General features: G+C 42.6%; 1 protein-coding gene across 4 annotated transcripts; it reads left to right on the forward strand.

Annotated features, from left to right (window-relative positions):
- Positions 1 to 610: 610 nt before the first annotated feature.
- Positions 611 to 18,760, forward strand: IMPA1 (inositol monophosphatase 1). 4 transcript variants are annotated; one of them, XM_048841057.2, is made up of 9 exons: positions 611 to 752; positions 3,832 to 3,913; positions 5,120 to 5,253; positions 6,315 to 6,419; positions 6,998 to 7,043; positions 7,174 to 7,282; positions 8,059 to 8,167; positions 15,111 to 15,262; positions 16,776 to 18,760. In XM_048841057.2, the coding sequence occupies exons 2-9, from the start codon at positions 3,851 to 3,853 to the stop codon at positions 16,892 to 16,894; spliced, it is 837 nt and encodes a 278-aa protein (XP_048697014.2). In that variant the 5' UTR covers positions 611 to 752; positions 3,832 to 3,850; the 3' UTR covers positions 16,895 to 18,760. The 4 variants fall into 4 exon arrangements, with proteins under 4 accessions (XP_048697014.2, XP_048697015.2, XP_048697016.2 ...); XM_048841058.2 differs by lacking the exon at positions 611 to 752 and adding an exon at positions 1,052 to 1,262; XM_048841059.2 differs by lacking the exon at positions 611 to 752 and adding an exon at positions 1,052 to 1,248.
- The last annotated feature ends 706 nt before the right edge of the window (positions 18,761 to 19,466 follow it).

Raw genomic sequence — 19,466 nt, forward strand, 5'->3', positions numbered from 1 at the left:
TGCACCACAGCCGTGGCGGATTAGCCACTGGGCCCATGCGGGTGCCCCCCGTGCCTCAACGTGCGCAGCACTCCTGCCGGGGAGCAGACCTGGGGGCTGGCCCCATTCCCTGGCAGGAGTGCCGGGTGGGCAGAGCAGGGTAACCCCCCATGCCTCAAGCCCATTTCCCGCGCAGGGGGCGGGGTGGGGCTGCAGTCGGGCAGGGCCCCCACTTGCTCTGGCCCAGGGCTCCTCAAAAGCTTAATCCACCTCAACACCCCCGAGGCAGGAGTGACAGCTGGCACAACGATACAGGCGGAGGGGAGGCGCGCGGAGATGGGGAGCAGTGGGTCCGGCGGGCCACAGGGAACAGTGAGAGAGCGCGCTGGATAAATGCCTCGGCCCCAGAATCTGCCGAGTCCCCGCGTGTCACGCCCCCTGAAACCCGCACGGTCCCGCTAGTAACGTCACGGGCAGACCTGGCCTAAAACCCCCTCCTCCTCCGTCCCCGAGATCACCCCTCCCCCCCGCTGTGCTGCGGCCGCCCCGAGAACGCAGGCGCGGGGAGGGACGCCGAGCGGGACTAGCCTCGCGCAGGCGCAGAGGGACGGCCGGTCAGACAGGGCGGGGAGTAGGGGGAAATCGGGCCCAAGGGAGGGAAGGTGGCGGCAAAGGGCTTGCGCTCGCGCATGCGCACCAGCTCGAGATGCTTCTACGAGGGTCACTGCCTCAGCCCCCAGCACTGACAGGGAGCCGGGAACGGGCTGCGTGAGGTAAGCGGCGGGGGACGCCCCGCCCGGGGCTACCCGGCGTCCGACGGCCGCAGGCGGGTCGGTGTCAGCCGGCGGAGGCGCCGGTGTAGCGGCACAGACAGCACCACGGGTCCCCGGTAGCCGCCGAGCCCGGGACGGCGCCCGGCGGGCGGAGACTCTCGGGGGCGGCTGGGGGCGCTGGGCCCCGAGCGCAGGCGCGGCCCGGTTCGGGGGTTACGCTCGCGGGGGCAGTGAGCGAGCGGGATAGCCGCGGGCCGGCGGGGTGTGGGAGTCGGCTCGCGGCGGCGGCGGCGGCGGCGGGGGGCGCTCCTGGGTTGTTCCGTAGCCAGCCCTAGCCGTTACGCCGCGGCTGCTCTCCGCTGTGAGCGTTGCCGTCGCGGGTGAGGCACCTGGATCCGGGGTGGATTGAACTGAACCAGAAGAGGGCGCCCCCGTCGCACACCAGGCGCGCGCGCAGGGATTATGCCGGGTTCGTTACTCCAGAACAGCTGTCTTGGTCCGTTTCCATTGGTAGGCAAGGCCTCACTCCGGTGGCCAGGGATAAAGTTGGTGGATTGTTTTACCTGCTGCTCGTTCTAAGGTCCCGTTATCTAGGGTTCCCAGCCTACGTCTGGGTTTCCTTGGACACGTCATATTCTGTGATCCTCTCTCTGCCCCGGAAGACTTTTTCCAAATGAGAGGCGATGCCTGGGATTTTTGTGAGCCAGCATTGCAGCTCAGACAGAGCTGTCTGTCTCCCTGCCCTGGTTGGTCCCTTCCGCTGCAGCCACGGCTGTGGGCTCCCAGCCCACCCGGGTCCTGGGTCCCAGCCCTAGGGAGAGGGCTGCAGGAAGGTGCCGATTGACGGGCTGGCAGTGTATCCTAGGTCTGCGCCAGCATCCTGCCAGCATGGTAGGGAGCAACACTACCCTCCCCCCCATCTCTGGGGTAAGGCTGGAGGTATCTCCTCCCCCATCCCTCAGGCACCCCTCCCAGTATACACACCTTTCTAGCAGCCCCCAGTGCCCTCTCCCAGTAGGGTTATCACCAGTTCAGGTTTTACCCAGACAGTCAGGGTTTTGGCTTCTGGGTGCAATTTATGGTTGGCAGGTGCCTGATTTTTTTTACCTGAAAGTCCAGTGGAAAAGAGAACCTGCAACCCTAAATGGCAACCAAATCAAAAATACGGTTACTATGGGGCAGGAGGGGCACTGGATCATAAATCTGCACAAGACACCCTGCTCAACTGGGGCTGCCTTCTACCTGCAGGCAGGCTCCTTGAGAGGTGGAGGGGAGGAACCAGCAATGGGAGTGGTGCCTTGAGGGAAGAGGGGAAGCAGAGACAGATCTTGTGGGAAAGAGGTGGGGCAGGAGGCAGGGCCTCAGGGGTCTGGTTATCAGCAATGAGAAAGGTGGCAACCCTGCCTCCCAGTAACACATACACCCCTCTAGTGTGTCCCCAAATACCCCCTCCAGCTGCACCCTGTTCCCCCCCCCCCCACCTCCAGCAGTATCCTCTTTTTGGGAACCTGAAATATAGTAACTTTACGCATTATCATCATAGATCTTTACTGGCTATATAACTTTATTCTACTTAATGCCGTTCCTACTAAATCCAGTAGCCTAACATGATTATTTTTACATTTCTACAGCAATCTTTATTATAAGTGCTGTGATATTTAACTATATTGACAGCATGCTCCTTAATTCAACAGACTTTTCTGCCATGGGAAGAATACTTTGCATTGTGTTGCTTTTTAGCAATGCCTTTCTCAGTTTCAGGAGCAGTATTGATGGAGTTCAGTGGTGGACCCATCAGGTTAAAGCAGGTTCTCCAGAATAGGTTTTAGAGTACTAGGACTCTACTTTCTGTTTCAAATAAATAAATAAATAATCCCTAGAAATGCAAGAGGTTCCTACAGTTCATATAATCTAGTGGGTCACACACTAATTTTATGTCATTAAAATTAATTTTATCTAAAAATATTGTGTAGCACATTGTGTATTACACTGCTTGTGCAAACTTACCTAAATTATAATATTGATCGTGTGTTTTCAGACTGGTTCAGAATATCTTGAGAATGTACAGGCAACTGTGTACTAAAGTAATTACGATATTCTGTAAATTTTTCTATGGGGAATTAACCATTTTTGAGTGGTCTGAGTGTGGAATGTATCTCCAAAATAGGACAATTACTTATTTTGCTTTCTGGTTTTAAAATGTCTGAAAAAATTTAACCCAAACTTGGTTTAAAAATAGTTAGAAATATGCCAGTTTTTCATCCAAAGCAAATTATAGTGAAAATTCTAACAACTTTATACATGGTTAGTACTCCCATCAAAGTCGCTGACTGCCCACCCTATGTAAAGTAAAGCACACATGTATGTTTTTCCAGTTTCAGGGTCTATGCTTATTAGTGTCTTGGATTTAATCTTGCCTGCTTGTTTTTAAAAGTATAGAAAACTAATAATAATTATCTAAACTTCAAATTACCCAGCAATGCATGAACAAAGCAAAGCTTTAGTGTTTTCATGAATTAACCCCTGTACTGTGGAGAAAAGGCAAGCTTTCGTTGTCTAGCATCTTTGGATGAGCATAATGGGGGGTGCTGGTTAGTTAAAAATTCTGGTTAACTAAGAGTTATGCTTACCAATGGAGGGAGGGAGTTTGGGTGTGGGAGAAGGGTTCAGGGTGTGGGGGTTGGGGTGCGGGAGAGGGGTTCAGAGTCCCAGATCCGGGCAGTGCTCACCTTGGGCATCTCCCTGCAAGTAGCGTCATGCCCCTAGGCGGAGGCGCAACCGGGCAGCTCTGTGTGCTGCCTCTGCCCACAGGCGCCACCCCCCACAGCTCCCACTGGCTACAGTTCCCGGCCAGCGGGAGCTGCGGAGCCAGCACGCAGGGTGGGGCAGCACACGGAGCCCCCTTGGCCATTCCTCTGCCTAGGTGCAGTAAGGACAACCGGACACCTGGCAGCCTCATTGAAGATTTGTATTGGGAGATAGCAGAAATGCCGGTTTCTAGACTTTTCCGGTTGGTAAAGTGCCAGATGACGCAGCTTTTACTTTATTAAGAATTTATGTTAACAAATCTACCCAATAGGTACTGTACCTAGGATAAGATGGCTGATCCTTGGCAACAATGCATGGATTATGCAGTTGCTTTAGCAAGAAAAGCTGGAGAGGTATGTAAACTTACTTATAAATTACTGTCTAGGGAAACTCATGTATGTCTTTTAGGGGAATTTTACTTTAAGTTTGCTCAGATATTCCACCTCTATATTTTGTCAAAAAACCCCATAAATTAGCATAATTTTCAAAAGCAAAACGGCATTAAGTTCAAAATAGGAAACTATCCTGTTCTTGACTAGGCTAATTTAGGAAAAAATCTTTGCAACTCCTCAGGTTGATACTTAGCAATGATTTGTGGTTTATCCTTTCTCCTTGTTGCACGAACACTTTTGGTACTTTAAATTTGGTTAAAAGTGTTTCCCTTTAAGTTCCCTTGCTGCTGTAGCATCTCATTTGTCCCTCATACCACTGTTTTTCTGTCTGAACAGTTTTGTACTGTACTTCAGTGTGCATGGCTACTGGCAGCATTTTCTCTGAGTGGTTTTTCCGCAGTCCTATGTCTCTTCTCACGGGAAACCTGCTTCTACTATGGTGCCTCTCTAGTCCTTGGGCAGACAATTTGCCTTCTCCTTCCCACCTCCCCCTTTCATTGAGGCTCTCTCCCTTGCCAGGCAACAGCTCCTGCTCCCTCACCATAGGTGTTTTCCCCTCTGGCTGTGGTCTAACATGGCAGGAGAGCAAGAAAAAGAGCTAGCAGATCTCTGAGGAGCCATGGGGTAGGGTGGATGGGCAGGTCTCCACTTCCTGCCTCTGCTTCTATACAATAGCCTCTTATTGTGCATGCAGGTAAGGTGAGGGCATATACCAGCCACACAGTTTTCAGAATCACAGTAAATATTGAACTCCCTTCAACTGCCTCAGTAAGCATTCCCTCAAACAAAGGTTCATCTCATTTCATTAGAAGTCCTCAATAGGATTTTCTTGGCTGGGAGGCAGAGATTCAGTCATATGTGTATGGCCTGGCCTGGAAATAATTTACCTAGGTGCAGCATTCAATATTTTATTACAGCTTTGAAGCATTGTTAATGCTAAAATATTGTAAGAGTAAGAAATTTTAAAACAGCTCCTAACAAAACGGAGCTGACTAATGTTCCAGCCTTAAATGAGATTACTTGCAGTACATGAAATTAAGCACATGTGTAAATTAGGATCAGATTATTACAGTCAGAAAAGAATAAAGATGTGTTGGACTTTCCTGGAAGCCAGAATAATTAGTATTTTCCTGAAGTTTCTTATAAACAAAATAATATTCTTTACAGGTAGTCCGGGAAGCATTGAAAGAGGAAATATCCATTATGGTTAAAAGCTCACCAGCAGATCTAGTGACAGTCACTGATCAAAAAGTGGAAAAAATGATTATTTCTTCTATAAAAGAAAAGTATCCTTCTCACAGGTACAACTTCTGTTGATATTTTAATTGCTAATGGTGGCTGAAGGGATAAAGTATGGAGTCTTTCTTTTTTTCTCAAGAAATTTAATATGAGATTGCCAGGAAGTTAAGGAAGAACTCCATAACTTCAGATGTTAAATATTTAAGTGACAGGTTTCAGAGTAACAGCCGTGTTAGTCTGTATTTGCAAAAAGAAATGGAGTACTTGTGGCACCTTAGAGACTAACCAATTTATTTGAGCATGAGCTTTCGTGAGCTACAGCTCAAAGTGAGCTGTAGCTCACGAAAGCTCATGCTCAAATAAATTGGTTAGTCTCTAAGGTGCCACAAGTACTCCATTTCTTTTTGCAAATATTTAAGTGGCACTTACTGTGAGGTCTGTCTAAATATTTCTGATTTTGTACTTGTACCTGATGGTGTGTAGTCATAGTACACTTTGGCACAGGAAAAGGCCTTCTGGTCGTACATGACCAAGAACTGCACGTATTCTCTAAAGAGTTTTTAATTATATCCCTCAATCTTCCCAGTTCTTCAGAAATAAATGGTTTCTTGAATGGGAATTTCATGTATTTTGCTTAATTGACGTTCCTCCCCAAGGCAGCCCCCCAATTGACTTATTGCTTATGTTTAGTACAGTTTACATAAAACAATTTTGCCAAAATTCCCTGTTGTCCTCTAGTTTTTTACATCGTTGTATGGTACTATGACCTCATGACACTGAATATATGGAAAAATGGTAAAACAGACTGCTCTAATAAGAGAAACTTCAATCTTATGTTCAAAGTAATGCTAAATTTTGTAAACTAATATTAAAGGATAGAAACATTTTTACTATCTCTAATATTGTGCCTCTAGTACTAATATCAGTCCTCAACAGGTAGCTCTCCAGCTTGCTGAGATACCAATTGCAATTTAGCTGTTTTCAGTTAAATTTCACATTAACTGCTGTTTAATTTTCAGGTTATATCTGGTTTTCTTTTAAGACTGATAAACATCACCCACAGCAAAGGTAAATTCTAGCCTCTTAACCTATTCGTGTTTTAAATATATTTTGGCGACCCTAGTTTCATTGGAGAAGAATCTGTTGCAGCTGGAGAAGGCAGTACCTTGACAGATAATCCCACGTGGATTATTGACCCTATTGATGGAACTACTAATTTTGTACACAGGTATATCTGTTTATTTTTGATTACTACTTAAATTGGGCAACATTTAGACTAGAATTTTTTTGCTGTTTCTCTGGAACCATTCAAGTAATCATGTTTAATGGTGTTTGCAATTGTGTTCATTGCATCTCATTATAGATCTTGAGTTTCTTGTATTTGATTAGAAACAGCCAGGCAAGTATTACAAGAACTTCTGCAAGTACTATAATGCTCTCAAATAGAATGCTTTCCAGCTGTAACCAACAGCTGGCATGCCTTGAGTATGTTATGTAGTATAATTAGTACAGAGTTAGAAGAAAACACCCATTTTGCTGCAAATATCAACCAGAAAGTTTGAAAGCAAAAGATGCAGTATTAACAAATAAACGCTTTATAATTACAGTTGGCATTGCTGAGCCTGTTTGGTGGCAAAGGATAGTAGCTGAAAAGTTCCAGAAGAGCACCCTTGATAGCTTACACCTTCCATATTTCCTCTGTTATTACACAGCTGGAGTACAACTAGGACTTTAAAAATGTATAGTAACAAAAGAAACATAATATCTCAATTATAAGTTAGTAAAATATTTTGTTTTGTGTTAAAGGTTTCCATTTGTGGCAGTTTCGATTGGCTTTGTTGTCAACAAAAAGGTATATTTATTTTATTACTTAGCATCCAACAGAGAAATACAATCAAATTCATAACATATTATTAACCACCACTCTTTATGTAAAACTGGCATTTCCACACTAATGGAAAAGAAACATTTATTTTTTGCAGATTGAATTTGGAGTTGTATACAGTTGTGTGGAAGACAAAATGTACACTGGCAGGAAAGGAAAAGGTGCATTTTGCAATGGTCAGAAGCTTCAAGTATCAGGACAAGAAGGTGAGTTGTACTGATTAGCTTATTTTGGAAAGGGGAATGAGGATGGAAATTCTTACATTTATTTTTTCCAAAATATAATTATTAGAAACCAGTGATGTATAATGTCTCCTTTTCTCTTAGCTATTCCTCACTCACATCCCTGCATAAATATACACTTATTTGTCCATAGAGTGTAAGCCCTTTGAGAAAGATCTCTTACTTCGTTTTCTTTGAAGCATGTAACATGCTTGTGAATGTTATAAAATAAAAATAAAATTAAGAAATTTGGGAGTTTTATCGCCTATATTTGTTAAACTGGTTTGTTTAGAAACAGTGACAAATCTACCAAAAAACTAGTCTTATTTCAGCCATGAACCTGCAAAACATTTAAGTGTAGGCCTAACTTTATTTGTACCACTGTTCACCTGTTTCTCAACTTACATGAGTTAAGTCCATGTTTAAATACTTGACTGCATCAAGACCTTAACGATTTGAAAAATGTTCTGATTCTTACTAAGAATCGCAATTCGCGATATAAATAAACCCCAGTGAACACATGCACAAAGTGAGACTGGACAGTGCTTTTTTTTTTTTTTTTGGCTAAGTTTTTCTTCCTGTTAGTGTCTAGCCAAAAATAGTTAGTTCTATGTTATATTGAATATAAAGTGAACATGTGAGATGAATGTTTATTACAATGAGCAATCAGTGAAAGTGCATGATATACTCAAATGCTTAAATATTGTCCTTATCTATGTCAAGCTGTTGGGGAAAAAAATTGTCACTTTTTCCCTTTCCAGATATTACAAAATCACTTTTAGTAACAGAAATGGGATCTAACCGTGAACCAGAGACTTTAAAGGTAGTCCTTTCTAACATGGAAAGGCTTCTCAGTATTCCTGTTCATGGGTAAGGTATTTTTTAATTTGTTCTTCATCCTCTGCTTGAAGCTTGCACCAAACGTGATTTTTAGAAAGGAAAATGGCAGTCAAACTGAGCTTTCTTTGCTGTAATTTAAAAAAAAAGGGGGGGGGGAATGATATCTTGATTTAAATTTTGTCTTGTGGCTTTTACCAAGAAACTGTACATAAGAGACAAGATTTATGCAACATTGTTATTTATCATGATGAGAGAGAGGCATAGACGTAGTTTGACCTCTATATTTGGAGGAGAGAAGCAGCTCCAGTCAGGTCAGTGGGGTCACGCGTGGGCAGGGAGCCATTTCAGATTGGGAGGTGGGGGGGGCAACTTTAGCCGTGATTCGAGGGGCTACTTAGGCACCTGAAAACTCTAGCTTTTTGCAGATAACTACTTAGAAATTAGCTGACAGGAGCACTATATCTAATTCCTATATAAAGAAAGAAAATTAAATAAAGGGACACTGGTTAGGTTTAAAATTTTAATGTATATTCTTACTTTGTTACTACTCTTGAATACAGCAGTTGACACAATTGTAGAAAAATCTAGATTATTTTCTATCATTTAGGCTACTTACTTTTTTCAGTTCACCAAGCTTGGACTAGATAATTTAACTTTTGGAAACATTCTACTAGTGCAAGGCCCTGTGAGTTTATACTGCATCTGGCTGGGGTTCTAGATGTGTTACCCTAATACAAATACTAATAGACTAGAAACTGACTTTAAACAGGAGTGAAACTGACACTTTCAAGTTTTCACTTCAGTTTAATATCTACTTAATTTCCAGAGGCTCTTAATCACAACACTACAGTGATTGAGTAGCATTTCTCACAGGAGAATATTTAAAACCAAACACTGAGAAAATGCCATATTTTAAAGCTGAGAAAAAAAAACAAGAGCCTTGTTTATAATTTAGAAACTCTGGGTTTTTTTCCTCAGCTTTAAAATATGGAATTTTCTCAAAAAGTACCATTCTGTGTTTGGACACTGTGTCTCAGTTCCCATTGCTCTAAAATGGGAATAACAATACTAGTCTGCCTGTCATATGGAATTAAAAGGATTAGATTGATATCTGTGGAGCAGGAACTGGGCCTTCTTAATGGTTTGTATAATACTGATTTAAGGTCTTTGGGCGCTACTGTAATATTAGTCAGCTTTTGAGATGCCTACTGGTGGTAGCTGAAGGGGACTTACGTGATGGGGGGGTTGTCGGTGGAGTACATGTCGATCTCTGGTTTGGCCAGAAGCACAGCTTTCATCCCCCATGAGCTCAGCACCAATGGCAGAATTTGCAGCACAGCACGGACGCATACCTGCCCTTGAAGCTGCTAGTGGACATGACAGCTCTGGACTAGAAGGATCTGTCCCCAGCCTCTTCCCATGGGGAGGAGAGGTTGCTCCCAGCTTCTCTGAGGGCAAACTGACCCCAAGACCCACTTAGCTGCTCCTAGGCCCCCAGTCTTCTGCAGCTCCCCCTCCCTCAGAATCTTTGCAGTAGGGACTGTTCCCTCTCAGCTGCCTCCTCCATTAGGGCACAGCCCTATGCCCTCCCCACTCCCCTCCAACCCCACAGGTTCCAACACCCCCACCGCTGGGGGCTCTGTGCTTTCCCTCTCCTCCCCACTGCCACCACAGGGGACCCTGTGCTCCCCCACCAACACAACTGGGGACCCTGTGCTCTCCCCGACCCATCTCCACCATGGGGTGTGCTATGCTCTCCTTCCCCCCCCCCCCCGAGATCCTGTGCTCCCCCTCCTTGCCTGCCCCACCCCCAGGGGCCTGCTCACTGCCCCACTACTATCTGTTTGGAGGACTGTCACTCCATATAATCTCAGCTGCTGATTGGTGGAGCGGGACGGGGTGGGTGAGCTAGTGCAGCAGAGGAGGAAACTGACTGGTGAATCGCTGGCTCCTGGAGGAAGGGACCCTCACTGCACAGTGCTGCAGTGAAGAGCTGTTCCTGGGGCTGAGGTGTGCACCACGAGCAGACCTCTGGTACAAAATTCAGGAGCGAGCAGGTGTCCCCCTGCCCCCCTAAATGGTGGCCCTGTGTGGAGGGGGGGCAAATTCTGCATCTGCCTTATGCTTGCAGTTTGGGGGGCAATGCCCTGCCATCCCCAAATTATGCCCATGGAGAGAGGTACTAAACTTTGTAATCTCAGCTATTCTTACAGATCCTCATGGCTTTATTTAAACCCAAGGCCTTGAATGAAAAAAACATGAATTTACCTTGGAAAACCTGCTTAATTGATTATTGTTTAGAAAGTAGGATATATAGTACTGTCCATGCCAATCAAAACAGCATTGTGGATTTAAAAACTTTGGAATATACTTTGAACTAAATGTTAGTTTCTCTGGTCTAAAAAGTATCATTTTATACTGGGTTCAAAAAATTAAGTCTTCTATTTTTTTCTGAAATCATGTTTTATACCTTCTGGCACAGACATTTGGAAAAGTCATGTGAAATCATAGAAACTAGATACATTGAAGATTTATCCAGTTATCTAGGTTTCCCTTCTCTGATGTAACTAAGGAGAAAAATCAGGAGGTAAACTGTAACTGTTATGTAGAACTTTTCAGAATTTTTTTTTTTTCCTGCAGACAAAAAATTTCAGCCACGGACTGTAGTTTTTGGTTTTTGGCCAACAAATTTTTCCACAAAAATTCAATTTTCCACAGTCAATTTTTTATCATAAACACAGTTTCAATGGATACTTTTTGACCAGCCTTACTTATATGTATCTGGCTTAAAGGGTCCAGTCATGCATAGGGCCGAAACCCGGGTGGGGCAAGCAGGACAACTGCCCAGGGCACAAAGCAGTGGAGGCAGAAAAATGATGATGAAAAACGGTAGGGGCGCAAATATGCTTGCTCGCCCAGGATGCTAAAATGCCTAGTTACAGTCCTGGTCATGTAACTTTTATTCATACAAGTATTCTTACTGAGTTTAGTGGGAATACTTACATGAATAAGGATTGCAAGATTGGGCCCAGAGTACCAGCCTGGAAATATCCTTTCTTCCAGGATTCTTAGGCTCCTTTCTGATTCCTTGACCACATATGCCATTCATACTCCCACAAAGATTTTTGATATCATGAAACAAGGTATCACCTGTCTACACTTGAATACAGATTTAAAGTTTTCTGTGAAATGAAGAGTTAAACTACCTTTGCTCAGAGCACAGTAGTATTGTCTGTTCAATTCTGAATCTTCACTTTGAAGTTCTAAGCTGCCAGCTATATGCTGTTTGTAAATCAAGGGTCACAGATGATTAAACTGGCTCTTCCCTTGGCTTGAGCGCCACCCTGCTTTAATTACCAATAAAATCTAGATTGAATTGTTATATGTCTGATATATGAAAATATGTGATATCTGACAAGTTCACTAAAAGGTAATTGTACAACTTGTTCAGGACAACAATGCTGATGAGTACTGTGAATATGAAACAGAAAAGAATATTGAAAATGTCCTATTTATAGCTGATTTACACTGCATAGTTATTTGTTTTATGTGAGAATTGCATTTACATTTTTGCAAAAGTCAAGAAAGCTGCTTGTTTACTCAGTTGTGAAATGAAATGCTAAGTAACTTTTCCAATCAGACAACAATTTAAATTGCATACTAATTACCACTCACAAAGCAAAGTGGACTATCCATTATTTCAAAGGTGGATATTTTTAATAATGTTTATCTTGGGTTATTTAAACACGCCTCATGCTTTCACCTTGAAAGCAATTTTGAAAGTGATATCCTTTAAATTCAGGTTTCAGAGTAACAGCCGTGTTAGTCTGTATTCACAAAAAGAAAAGGAGTACTTGTGGCACCTTAGAGACTAACCAATTTGTTTGAGCATGAGCTTTCGTGAGCTACAGCTCACTTCATCGGATGCATACTGTGGAAACTGCAGAAGACATTATATGCACAGAGACCATGAAACAATACCTCCTCCCACCCCACTCTCCTGCTGCTAATAGCTTATCTAAAGTGATCATCAAGTTGGGCCATTTCCAGCACAAATCCAGGTTTTCTCACCCTCCGCCCCCCCCCCACACAAACTCACTCTCCTGCTGGTAATAGCCCATCCAAAGTGACCACTCTCTTTAAAATGTGTATGATAATCAAGGTGGGCCATTTCCAGCACAAATCCAGGTTTTCTCACCCTCCCACCCCCCTCCAAAAACCACACACACAAACTGACTCTCCTGCTGGTAATAGCTCATCCAAAGCGACCACTCTCCCTACAATGTGCATGATAATCAAGGTGGGCCATTTCCAGCACAAATCCAGGTTCTCACCCCCGCCCCCCCCCCCCACACACACTCACTCTCCTGCTGGCAATAGCTCATCCAAACTGACCACTCTCCTTACAATGTGCATGATAATCAAGGTGGGCCATTTCCAGCATGAATCCAAGTTTAACCAGAACGTCGGGGGGGGGGGGGGGGTGTTTAGAAAAAAATAAGGGGAAATAGGCTACCTTGCATAATGACTTAGCCACTTCCAGTCTCTATTTAAGCCTAAATTAATAGTATCCAATTTGCAAATGAATTCCAATTCAGCAGTTTCTCGCTGGAGTCTAGATCTGAAGTTTTTTTGTTGTAAGATAGCGACCTTCATGTCTGTGATTGCGTGACCAGAGAGATTGAAGTGTTCTCCGACTGGTTTATGAATGTTATTATTCTTGACATCTGATTTGTGTCCATTTATTCTTTTACGTAGAGATTGTCCAGTTTGACCAATGTACATGGCAGAGGGGCATTGCTGGCACATGATGGCATATATCACATTGGTGGATGTGCAGGTGAACGAGCCTCTGATAGTTTGGCTGATGTTATTAGGCCCTTTGATGGTGTCCCCTGAATAGATATGTGGGCACAGTTGGCAACGGGCTTTGTTGCAAGGATAGTTTCGTGGGTTAGTGGTTCTGTTGTGTGGTATGTGGTTGTTGGTGAGTATTTGCTTCAGGTTGGGGGGCTGTCTGTAGGCAAGGACTGGCCTGTCTCCCAAGATTTGTGAGAGTGTTGGGTCATCCTTCAGGATAGGTTGTAGATCCTTAACAATGCGTTGGAGGGGTTTTAGTTGGGGGCTGAAGGTGACGGCTAGTGGCGTTCTGTTATTTTCTTTGTTAGGCCTGTCCTGTAGTAGGTGACTTCTGGGAACTCTTCTGGCTCTATCAATCTGTTTCTTCACTTCCGCAGGTGGGTATTGTAGTTGTAAGAATGCTTGATAGAGATCTTGTAGGTGTCTGTCTCTGTCTGAGGGGTTGGAGCAAATGCGGTTGTATCGCAGAGCTTGGCTGTAGACAATGGATCGTGTGGTGTGGTCAGGGTGAAAGCTGGAGGCATGTAGGTAGGAATAGCAGTCAGTAGATTTCCGGTATAGGGTGGTGTTTATGTGACCATTGTTTATTAGCACTGTAGTGTCCAGGAAGTGGATCTCTTGTGTGGACTGGACCAGGCTGAGGTTGATGGTGGGATGGAAATTGTTGAAATCATGGTGGAATTCCTCAAGGGCTTCTTTTCGATGGGTCCAGATGATGATGTCATCAATGTAGTGCAAGTGGAGTAGGGACGTTAGGGGACGAGAGCTGAGGAAGCGTTGTTCTAAGTCAGCCATAAAAATGTTGGCATACTGTGGGACCATGCGGGTACCCATAGCAGTGCCGCTGATCTGAAGGTATACATTGTCCCCAAATGTAAAATAGTTATGGGTAAGGACAAAGTCACAAAGTTCAGCCACCAGGTTAGCCGTGACATTATCGGGGATAGTGTTCCTGACGGCTTGTAGTCCATCTTTGTGTGGAATGTTGGTGTAGAGGGCTTCTACATCCATAGTGGCCAAGATGGTGTTATCAGGAAGATCACCGATGGATTGTAGTTTCCTCAGGAAGTCAGTGGTGTCTCGAAGGTAGCTGGGAGTGCTGGTAGCGTAGGGCCTGAGGAGGGAGTCTACATAGCCAGATAATCCTGCTGTCAGGGTGCCAATGCCTGAGATGATGGGGCACCCAGGATTTCCAGGTTTAAGGATCTTGGGTAGTAGATAGAATATCCCAGGTTGGGGTTCCAGGGGTGTGTCTGTGCGGATTTGATCTTGTGCTTTTTCAGGAAGTTTCTTGAGCAAATGCTGTAGTTGCTTTTGGTAACTCTCAGTGGGATCATAGGGTAATGGCTTGTAGAAAGTGGTGTTGGAGAGCTGCCGAGCAGCGTCTTGTTCATATTCCGACCTATTCATGATGACAACAGCACCAGCAGGAGAGTGAGTTTGTGTGTGTGGTTTTGGAGGGGGGTGGGGGGTGAGAAAACCTGGATTTGTGCTGGAAATGGCCCACCTTGATTATCATACACATTTTAAAGAGAGTGGTCACTTTGGATGGGCTATTACCAGCAGGAGAGTGAGTTTGTGTGTGGAGGGGGGCGGAGGGTGAGAGAACCTGGATTTGTGCTGGAAATGGCCCAACTTGATGATCACTTTAGATAAGCTATTAGCAGCAGGAGAGTGGGGTGGGAGGAGGTATTGTTTCATGGTCTCTGTGTATATAATGTCTTCTGCAGTTTCCACAGTATGCATCTGATGAAGTGAGCTGTAGCTCACGAAAGCTCATGCTCAAATAAATTGGATAGTCTCTAAGGTGCCACAAGTACTCCTTTTCCTTTAAATTCACTATATTAATTACTCTTTCTTTTTAACACTAGTCAACTGAAATCTGGGAATGAATGTATGCACACTTGTTTGCAATTAGGATAGAAAGTAAGCAGGAGAAGACAGAGGAATGAATATATACTGGTTTATTTCTCACAGTAATATGCTTTCACATTAGCCTTAGTTTCCTTCTTTGCTTCATTCACGCTATCCAGTATACACTGTCTGGTTAGTTTTAATATTTTTATGTTCCTATAAACTACTCTCAATTAACTAATCTCTGTATCTGTTTTAGGATTAGAGCTGTTGGTACAGCAGCTGTAAACATGTGCCTTGTGGCAACTGGTGGAGCCGATGCATATTATGAGATGGGCATTCATTGCTGGGATATGGCAGGAGCTGGAATTATCATTACTGAAGCTGGTGGAGTGCTGCTGGATGTATCAGGTAAATGAAGGAAACCTTCAGGATTTTTTTTTTTTTTTTAATGTGGATACATTCAAAACTGAGCTATGGAGAACATTGGAGTATATGGGTGTTCTCTTGTTCTTTTTTGTCAACCACCTGGTAAACCAAAATGAGGACCCATATCAATAAGATTTTCAGTCATCCTGTCATCTGGGTGGTTCTTACTCTATTAAACAGTGTTTCCATCAAATTAACGCAGAAGAATAGTTGTCACTTGTTTTATCCTTTAGTTCACTTAGCAGAAGTTCTTGCTCACTAGCATTGAGTCTCTTGCAGTAGTATAGTTCCCTGTTAGGATATCATAGAATATTAGGATTGGAAGAGACTTCAGGAGGTCATCTAGTCCGATCGCCTGCTCAAAGCAGGACCAACACCAACTAAATCATCCCAGCCAGGGCTTGTCAAGCCGGGCCTTGAAAGCATAAAAAGATATAAAAGTAAATGATCAGTCTGAATTGTACTCCCAGGTATGAATATTATGTACCAGCTGAATTCAGTGAGGTTTGTGCATGCTTATCCAGGGGCAAAATTTGATCTGAACTAATTACATTGGCTAAATACCTATACTGGCACAGAAAAATTGTAACTTTTTAATTCTGCCAAAGTGAAATGTTGCTATACATTCAACCACAGAGACAGTAAAATCCTTCCATGTTTGTGTAAGCAATGGCAATAAGAGGCTACAAAGAAAGTGGAGAACATCTAGACCCATACAAAGGGATACAAGTAGAGCTCCCACACACTTCCATGGTAATGGTGGTCCCCATTTCTGATGGCCATTCCCTGTGCAGAGCAAGGGTCAAATTCTAGTTTTGCTTCAATGGTAGAGTCAAATTAGGGGCCTGTAGGATTTACATCAGCCATAGGGCTGAAATAGCCCCAAGAAAACATCTCTTCAGCCACTCTGTGGGTTGCATGGAGGATGTCTTCCTAACCTCCTTCAGCACACAGCTCTGCTATTCTGTCTTTATGCTGGGCTGAAGATTTGCCCTGAAGAGGATGGGGAGGAGGTCATGCTGTGTCTCTTTTTAGCTCTTTTCCCGAATTCATTTCTCGCCAAATCCTTTACTGTTCCTCCAAACTAAAAATCAAATATAGGTAGTTTCTAAGTGAAACGTGTTAAATGTCTGCTGCTTCCCTTATGCAACCACACATTTTTTTTGTTATTGTATTGTTAGGGGGTGCTCGGTATATACCAAGTAGAGTTAGGGCCCCATCCCCTTTAGCAGCATTTCCCAAGGTTAGGTAGCATGAAGAATTTGGTTGCTGTATACATGAATGAGCCACTGGATTGTGTTTTACATTGTTAGTGTTGAGAATTTGATTTTACACACTGTAATATATTGTTAATTTTTTTAGATTTGGTTTTGTTAAATACACTTTCTGCTAGACTAAGTTTTGCATTTTGACAGTTGATCTTAATGCTTATTCTTGTCAAGATTAAAATTCTTCTAAGATTACAAGCCAGTTACGTTGTTGACTTTGTTTTTAGGAGGACCATTTGATTTGATGTCACGAAGAATAATTGCTGCAAGTAGTCGAGCCATAGGAGAGAGAATAGCCAAAGCGCTTCAGATAATCCCCCTACAAAGGGACGATGCAACAAATTGAATACCACAACTGCACTTAAGTGTGGTAATACTAAGTTTGTCAAGAGTTGTTACATACTCTGTGAGTTTAGAAAATAACTTCCCACGTAAGGTCACATGTTGAACTTAAATGGGTAGTAATATACCTCTACAGAATGTATCTTATTACAAATTGATTTCTAAATAGGGTTTTGAAACCAGACCCATTTGAAACTGTTATTGAACTGATTCTAACAAAGTTTGCAGTTTGTGTAAATAAAACATCAGTTTTGCTGTAAATTTTATTTCCTGTATAGTTTTATAGCTGCTTAAAGGAGTTCACGATAAAAAGGACCAAATCCCATAAAAGGAATTTTTACAATTTATATAACACACTGGAAGACAGGAGAGCAATTAATGCTCTAAATCATGTTACAAAGAGAAATTTTAATGCTCCTGGTTCCAGTTTTCTCATGGTTTCCCCCAATGTAATCTAGGTTGATTGTTGCTTATGAGATTTCCATATGAAGCCTCTAAATTCTTACAGTGCCATGAGTCTGTCCAGAATTTCTCACCGGAGAAGGAAATGTAGAAGTAGATCACATGATCCCAGACCTCACTTTTGAGGCAGTCACATTTAGTTTTTGGCACACTTCAGGGCACTTGTATGTTATCACTGTGGAAGAGGTGATTCAACAATGATTTCAGTTGCTATTGCAGGGAATGTTTAGAGAAATACCTGGAGAAAAGTAGACACATTTATTTTTTAGACTTGTGTGTCCATTACTTCTATAGAAAAACTGACCACTGTTCCTAAAAAATAGGATGTAATGTGGAAGAAGAAAGCTCTGTACACACCTCCCGTCATGCCTTCAGGCAAAAGTCTGAGAAATGAAATGGGCTTTATTCTAATAATTAAAAGTAAGACCGTAAGATGAATGGGTCCATTGGTTTCAGTTGATGCTGCCTCTTGCATATTCTCTACTTGATGTGTGTGCATAGCTCCCATTAACTGTTTAGGGGACTTACTCATACATTTCTAGGGGAGAATCTACCTCAAAGTCTAAAGACTATTTGAAATTCAAAAAATTCTCATTAACTTGGAAAGCAATCCCTACCTCCACCCCCCCAAAATTACAGTATTTTAAATCTTAATGGTAATTTTTCCAATTTCAAAGCCTTAGGGTTAGTTGTCCTTTGCAGTCTGAGTTATTTTTAGAATTATGTTGATATCAGTGGGTACATTGAACAGTTACTGTACATTTTAGAGTAAAATTTAGACAATTTGGGGACTGATTAATAACTAGGGCCAAAAATTTCAGAAGTGTCCACTGATTTTGAATGTCTAATTAAGATACCCCAAGTTATGATCACTTTTGAAAATATGTGGTTCTTATTCATTTTTTATTGTGGAAAAAGGTGTTTTGTATCTTAAAATACAAGCACCTGCAGGTCTCTTGATAAAATTCCTTGGAAATTGTATCAGTTATGTTTTGCTGGTTTTACAGAAATGTTTAATTAGAAACTCCAGTTCCATGCCACTTTAAACAATTAGCCCTAGTGAGATAAAGAATTGTATGATAATTCAGGGGCTAATGACAAGGAGAAGGAACTCATTAGAATTTCATTTCTTGGGGGCCCTGTAGGAAAAAAATAATCAAAATCTTTTGAACTTCACCACAGCTTAATTGTTTTTAAATCTAAGATATGAATGTGGTGTCTTAGCAGGTCTGGCCAATATATTATGTCTATGGCTTTTTGTGAGAAATTTGGGTTTCAGTGTGAAATATGAACTGTGCAGAAGTTCTGATGTTAAACTGATTTGTTTTGTAAAATGGAAATGTATAAAATAGTACTTGATGTGAGAGATGTTTGCAATAATAAAAGAAAAAAGATTGCTTTATTAGTGGTTTGTCTGAAAAGTTTAGATATTTTCATTCTGTGTTTCAAAATGTCAAAGGTGTTTAGACCATATTACAGATAAAATAGTTGCTGGCCAATTTTGATTAATATTAAAACTGTTTTTAATAAAAAATAAAAAGGAGTCAAACTAGAAAACCTTGTATTCTGAAAAAAAAAGAGGAGTCCTTGTGGCATCTTAGAGACTAACAGATGTATTTAGGCATAAGTTGGACATAAGCTTTCATGGGTTATAACCCAGTTCATCAGATGAAGTGGGTTTTAGCCCATGAAAGCTAATGCCCAAATACATTTGTTAGTCTCTAAGGTGCCACAAGGACTCCTCGTTGTTTTTGCTGATACAGACTAACACTGCTACCCCTTTGAAATTTGTATTCTAATTATACCTTTAAAACTTAAATGGCCTAGTTTGTCTGTGAGTGAATGAGAGAGGTCTGCCTATTGAATAATCTATTGCATATTTACAAGAGATAGCAACTGCCTCCTTGCAGCTACCAGATTTGTGACTCCATTTCCTCACTCTTAGTTAGAAGGAATACCCTTCTTGTGACTCCATTTCCTCACTCTTAGTTAGAAGGAATACCCTTCTGTTCCCTCACTCCCTGTCCAAATGTCCCAGTTGCAGCCAAAGACTTTCAATTAGGACTGCATGACTACCCCTTCATGCAAATATTAACATCTTACCATGGGTGGGT

This window comes from Caretta caretta, chromosome 2 (assembly GCF_965140235.1).
Source record: "Caretta caretta isolate rCarCar2 chromosome 2, rCarCar1.hap1, whole genome shotgun sequence".
Classification (NCBI taxonomy): domain Eukaryota; kingdom Metazoa; phylum Chordata; order Testudines; family Cheloniidae; genus Caretta; species Caretta caretta.

What these genes read in the sequence shown, in the direction of transcription:
- IMPA1 (XM_048841057.2), top strand. Translation starts at nt 3,851, where the DNA reads ATGGCTGATCCTTGGCAACAATGCATGGATTATGCAGTTGCTTTAGCA. An exon ending in GAAAAGTATCCTTCTCACAG is followed by an intron (nt 5,254 to 6,314) that starts GTACAACTTCTG and finishes TGGCGACCCTAG; the next exon opens with TTTCATTGGAGAAGAATCTG. An exon ending in CTCAGTATTCCTGTTCATGG is followed by an intron (nt 8,168 to 15,110) that starts GTAAGGTATTTT and finishes TATCTGTTTTAG; the next exon opens with GATTAGAGCTGTTGGTACAG.